At 41.2% G+C, this 5,814-nt stretch overlaps 1 protein-coding gene across 3 annotated transcripts in view; it reads right to left on the bottom strand.

The window, feature by feature from the left end:
- Positions 1–3,446: 3,446 nt before the first annotated feature.
- The window catches only part of LOC106817448 (stress-activated protein kinase JNK-like), a 39,492-nt gene continuing 37,124 nt past the window's right edge, over positions 3,447–5,814 (bottom strand). For all 3 annotated transcript variants that reach the window (XM_014822119.1, XM_014822112.1, XM_014822126.1), the window contains 2 exons: positions 5,175–5,261; positions 3,447–4,756 (listed from right to left, as the gene is read on the bottom strand). In XM_014822119.1, the coding sequence (XP_014677605.1) occupies positions 4,674–4,756; positions 5,175–5,261 (170 nt within the window). In that variant the 3' untranslated portion in view covers positions 3,447–4,673. The remainder of the gene's footprint in view (positions 4,757–5,174; positions 5,262–5,814) is intronic.

Below are 5,814 nucleotides of genomic sequence, written 5' to 3'. Positions count from 1 at the left end.
AGCCGTCACCTGCTTGCGTTGTCAGAACGCATCATCAAACGAGGCGGTAACGGGCGTTCCGGCCCATTAAATTTGTTTAGGCAGCCCAGCAATGACCAGAATAATCAAATTTTCAAATGAAAACGAGCGTCTATCTCTCACAAAAACTCCAATATAATTTTGACCTTGCTAAGAATTGGCGAAGATACTCACCATACTGCAAGAGTGAAGGGTCGATGGGTGCCATATTCATTTCAAGGGAAGCCTTATGTCCGGATTGACACTCACACCTGAGATACCACATTATGCCCTTATATGTTAGATAATATTACACTGCAGTATTTCTACACTGGAGAATCCGGGTAAACGCCACCCAACTGTATGTGTACTTCTGTTTCCATACATCACTCGCGCATTTTATATGCGTAATATAAACAATAATAGCTACATGTCGAAATATTTATAACACTTTCACCCTTTAATTCGTTTTCCCGATATATTTATCGGAAGTTGAGAGAGTGATGAACAGTAGCAAGTATGGAATTTTCGCGAGTATGCCGAACGTTGGTATGATCTGCGGCTTCGAAAACTTTGCAGGGTCTAGCGCGAGGAGGCTGGGGTTGGCGAAGACAACTGCTATCGTGGCACCTCCCCACATGCCCTAGGGGAAAGTCCTCTCGTGCTTTGGTATAGAACACGTGGATGAAACTACATATCAACGACGCGACCGTCAACAACAGCTACTCTAACGACCCCTCCGCGAGTTTTTGGCAGCCATTAACCTAATGTCAACAGATACACCAATCCGTCATATTGCACAGCAAAGGGAAATCTCGGCAATGATTACAAACCACAATGTATGTGGTCACTCGCCGACTTCACATTATTGAAATGCAACATTATCATCTGTGCACAAGACCACCTGGCCATCACTGTCATAAAACCAACGCTAGCAATTTACTGCATAAATGCCTACGGAAATTAAAAAAAGGAGGCTAGCATCTACGCTATTCGAAATAATTGCGCACTCGACGCTCGTCGTACTTACGGCTTTCACATCAGCATGTGGGACGTATTACAAAGTTTTCTACGACTTACAAGCACTGTCTTTTACATTTCACAAGTAATCTACCTACTGTACTAGACTGCTGTCATAGGACTACAATATCGTGTAGATATATGGTAAGGGTCTTGACTAGTATAGCGAACAGCAAACCATTAGCAATAATACGTTTGCACGCTCATCGCGCTGAGAAAACACTTCCAATCACGAGGACCGCTAGTCGAACGGGGACACAATCAACACAATAATTATACAGCGTTCCATAGCCGACACGATCGTCGGGAGACCACAAAGGCGCTGCATGGCAATCTTCGTACAGCTATGAATTCAGACATATTTAGAAATGGGCAAAACGATTTCTAAAGGAAGGCTAGCGCTATCGGATGGAGCTGAGGCCACAGCCATTCTCGCACACGCGTCTCGTTTTCTTACAACCTGAAGGTTATAGAAGCGGCAACCATATATTGCTCTCCGCGTCCGTGATTTTAAAGCAGTAATATTTAAACTAAATATATCGATTGGCACTTGATAACTAAAGCAGATCTACGCTATGTTAAAACTGTAAAGGTTTGCTATACGGCCTACTTCGGATACCATACGCAAGAGCATGGTTATTCTCGTATAGGTGTTTGCTTGATTAGGTATTATACAGTCACACAATACAACACGTGGTTAATATATTACACTTACTTATATTAAATAAGTGTAATACTTTTTTGGAATACGTAGCTCATAGCGTTCGGCAACATTGTAGGAGTTTTTATTTCATTCAACTCATTCCAGGAGCCAAATCAGCCAGGGGTATACTAAAGGATAATACTGTTGTTTTTCGCAATAGTATTCTTTGATGGTACCTTGTGGGTAGAGGCCCTTTACACTCGTAAACATCTCCTAAACATTTGATCTGCTAAAATATGGATGGGGCAGGCGGGATGAGGCGGCTGCTTCGACTATTTTGAAGTGAATACAGAGCCTGTTTGGTGGAATGCTGCCCGGCACCACAAGAACAATGGGAGCGAAGTGTTAATTATAGTGTTATATGACGGTCTGGATGTCTTCCGCCGATTACTACAACTGTGCATATAACACGGGGGGTAGTTTGCCATAAAAACAAGAACTTATACGCTATTCGCAAAAAAGTACGGAAACTCACAACCCGGCAGCTAACTTTCTGGTGGATGTGTAAGTCCTTGTAAAGAAGACGTTCGCGGCTCTTGGTGTGTGTTTTGTTGTTACACATAGCTCATAGTGTTAATTGGCTGCAAAACTACTGTGGGCGCCAAACAAACGATAAAAACACCAGAAAAATTAACTCGTAAACGACCTAGCTGATCTAGTACAAACCCACACCACAGGTGCAGCACCAGAATCTTAAAAAAGTTGGAAAGCCGTTAAAATCTTGCAGCATTCCATATTTAGTTACTCGAGTTCGGGAAATAGCGACGTGGCGGCTCCAGAAGAAGATGGTGAGGCATCGGCCACGTTGCCCCTATCTATAACGCTAGGCATGGTGTGGAAGAATGGGTTGAACTTACCCACAGGCGACCGCTGTTGCTTTTTAGTTTTCAAGTCGGCTGTGTTACACACAGAAATACACGAATAAATGCACGTGTCAATATATATATATATAAATATATATATATTATTATATATAAGACGTTATACACACATGCGCATGTTACGCACACATTCTCATATAAGATTACTTGTTCATTACATTTCGAGCGAGGACCCACGCATGCTGGCGGAGCTATTTCTGCAAGTTCTAGCCAACGGCAACCCGATTCTGTGCGACTCGTTTGCTCCGCTTACCTACTCACGTATGGCCGTATATTGTACGACGCACAGATCGGAAAACCTTAGAGCTTGTGATGTCGCGCACGAAAAATGTTCTGCCACAGATTTAGTACAGACTTACAAATCTTGACGCCTTCGGCAAACGTACCTCTAAGATAGTTACGATCGCCTAGGCACTGAGAAAACTTGTGCAAACCTCTGCTAGGGACAGCGACCGATTGGCACACTCGGGAAAGATAAAACATCTATAAATTGTCACAACCTGTTTTAACCACTTCTACGTAGGCAGTTACAGAAAGCCTGAAATTGAGTTAATTCGAAGTCTGAGTTCAGATTTGAGGCCTACAAACAATTAAGGCAACCACTAATATATACCAATCATCAAATTACAATCTGAATATTTTAACGTGCGAAATGCCATAGATGTACTATACTTCACAATAGGAAATATATCCGAGCTTTGTAGTTATCCGACTTAGTTCGTGAACATGTAAACTGTCAAATCTGTTCGATCTGGCCAGAAACACTTCCAATTTAATTACGCGACTAACATATAATAATATACAGACAGCAGACACACACACACACACATATATATATATATATATATATATATATATATATATATATATATACAGAATAAAAATGGATGAATGACTAAAGTTACAACTCCAAAAACATTAATATAACCCCATTTCTGCTTACGTGCTTGAACTTGACGCAACTCACTATCAAAATCCACGTTCTTAGATTCTATTTCAATGTTCGCCTTTGATCAAAAACATGCATTCACCATTGCAACATACCTAATGTTTTAAAGTATTTCTGACACTATTAACAGGCCAAATATTTTGCGAATTTTCGCTCTACCCCTATGATCAGATCTGCGATTACCCAACATGCGATTACCAGCTGTCAATTACCGCCACGATGGGGACTAGCGAGCGGCCTGTTTCTATATGACACGTTGCCAAGCTACTACCCTGACACCTCAGTAAAACATAAAGCCGCGAATCGGTATCGCATCATTTTTCAATTTTCTGTTTAAAAACTCGGCATGTTGCAAAAAAGATGAACGAACGTTGTTAATACCGTGAAATGTTAAAATAAACACCAAGAATGTGGATTTGTGTATGTTAGTTATTTGTGGTGAGCGTTTGAAATGGGTCGACATTAGTGGTTTTGCATTTGCACATTTGTAGTCTTATTCATTTTTGATATCATGTATGTATGTACCAATCCTCCCATCATATCTCCTCTCTACTTTATGCAGCAGTCCTTCATTGAGTTATCCACATCAGTTTGCAATTGAGTGAAATATTGCTACTTCCGCTATGTGCACGACCTTTGGTCTGCTATATAGCATCAGTAGCGTCTACATGCAATTACACGTTGAAATAGGTGCAAAAAAACCAAATCGATGTCCAGACAGAACAATTTGCATTCAACATTTTCATAAGTGTTTGTGGGCTTGACGTGGAAGAGTAAAACACACTTCTTGCAATTCTATCCGGTACATACGGACATTCTTCCTGCCTTAAACCTGAAAACTGATCCAATTTGAGCTCAAACTCAGCTCAATATCAAAACGAACCATGTGCCTAAGACCCTTAACACAGCTCATTCAATGCTAACTCTCAACGGTGATCTACTTGGCTGTGATGGTTAAAGCCAGTTCCTATTAGCACAGAGGATCAACTATCTATGTCTTGGCCTAATGCAAATGAAAACACTGACGTTAGCCATGAGCTACAAACTGGAAGAGTCGAGTTTATCTGGCCGCATCACTGTGTGAGGAAACGCAGTTCCCAAATTCCTCCCCTGCAAACTTTAACTACCGTCTTCTGTTGTATGTGCTACCACCCGGTGTGTTGTTCTCCGCATGCCCATCACTGCAGTCGTTAGACACGTCTCCGTCTACAAGCAAGTTGAACGTAACATCTTTTAGACAAAAATGTACAAATCCGTCATATAATATAGCACTGCTCCAGTTATGCATTGTAACAAAAGTCAAGACACTGAAGCTGGAAATAATTTTTTTTTTATAAAGTAGATGCTACACAGCCAAGTATGAAGAAATGTGCGTAAACTAACAATGTACGTAGTCGACATTTCGATATGCAATTTAATGAATCAATATATGATGATTTCATTAAATTTAAAATCATCTCTTGACAGTTGGTCATGCACCAAATACTTCACCATGTTAGAAATAACAACCCCCTCAACATGGTCCCCATGTTTAGATACATGAAAACGAGTGCATCTGTACATGTGTCTCAGCCGGGCCTATCCTAGCCCAGACATATCATGACATGTAGTTAGAGGCGATTACCTGCTCCCGTGTGATTGTGTAGTGACATTCCGGCTGGTATGCTGTTCTGTAGCAATTCGTATGCTTTTACCTCCTTGAATATGTGGTCTGAAAGACAACCGACAAGATGCTGTTAACAGTATTTATTTAGTTTCTACAGAGCAGGACATCCCCGTACTTCTCTTCTTATTATTCTGGAAGGAGTGTACCACATAATGTGCAGACATGCATTCCCGAGGAATACTATCGTACACAGGCAAGACAAAAGAACTGTCAACAACTTGGCAAAAGAGGGTCACAATGATACATACACACAAGCCTTAGTTTACAGCAGCCTGCCATGGCAATTGGCAAGTAGTAAATAATTAATGATGAAAATCATGGATTCTAATGAACTCAAAAGTAAATAAATAAAACAACATTTTGGCCACTAGATAGAGTAGATAGTTGACCATTCTGGTCGGTACTTGTTACCTATTATAAAGTCACTACAAGAGCCGCAGAGCGGCTGAGCTCATCTGGGGTCTGTTGCTACGGTTATAAACTTCAGTCGTGCGTAGTGACACATTTGTTAGGCGCAGATATGCAGATACGCAGTTGCGTACACATCATTGTTACAGGCTTTCATTTTTAAGGGGCGCGATCGCGCTCGCGCTCCACC

Source organism: Priapulus caudatus, unplaced genomic scaffold (assembly GCF_000485595.1).
Source record: "Priapulus caudatus unplaced genomic scaffold, Priapulus_caudatus-5.0.1 Scaffold34, whole genome shotgun sequence".
Classification (NCBI taxonomy): Eukaryota; Metazoa; Priapulida; class Priapulimorpha; order Priapulimorphida; family Priapulidae; genus Priapulus; species Priapulus caudatus.
Note: the sequence above shows the minus strand (reverse complement) of the source record. Positions and strands in the feature narration are given on the sequence as shown.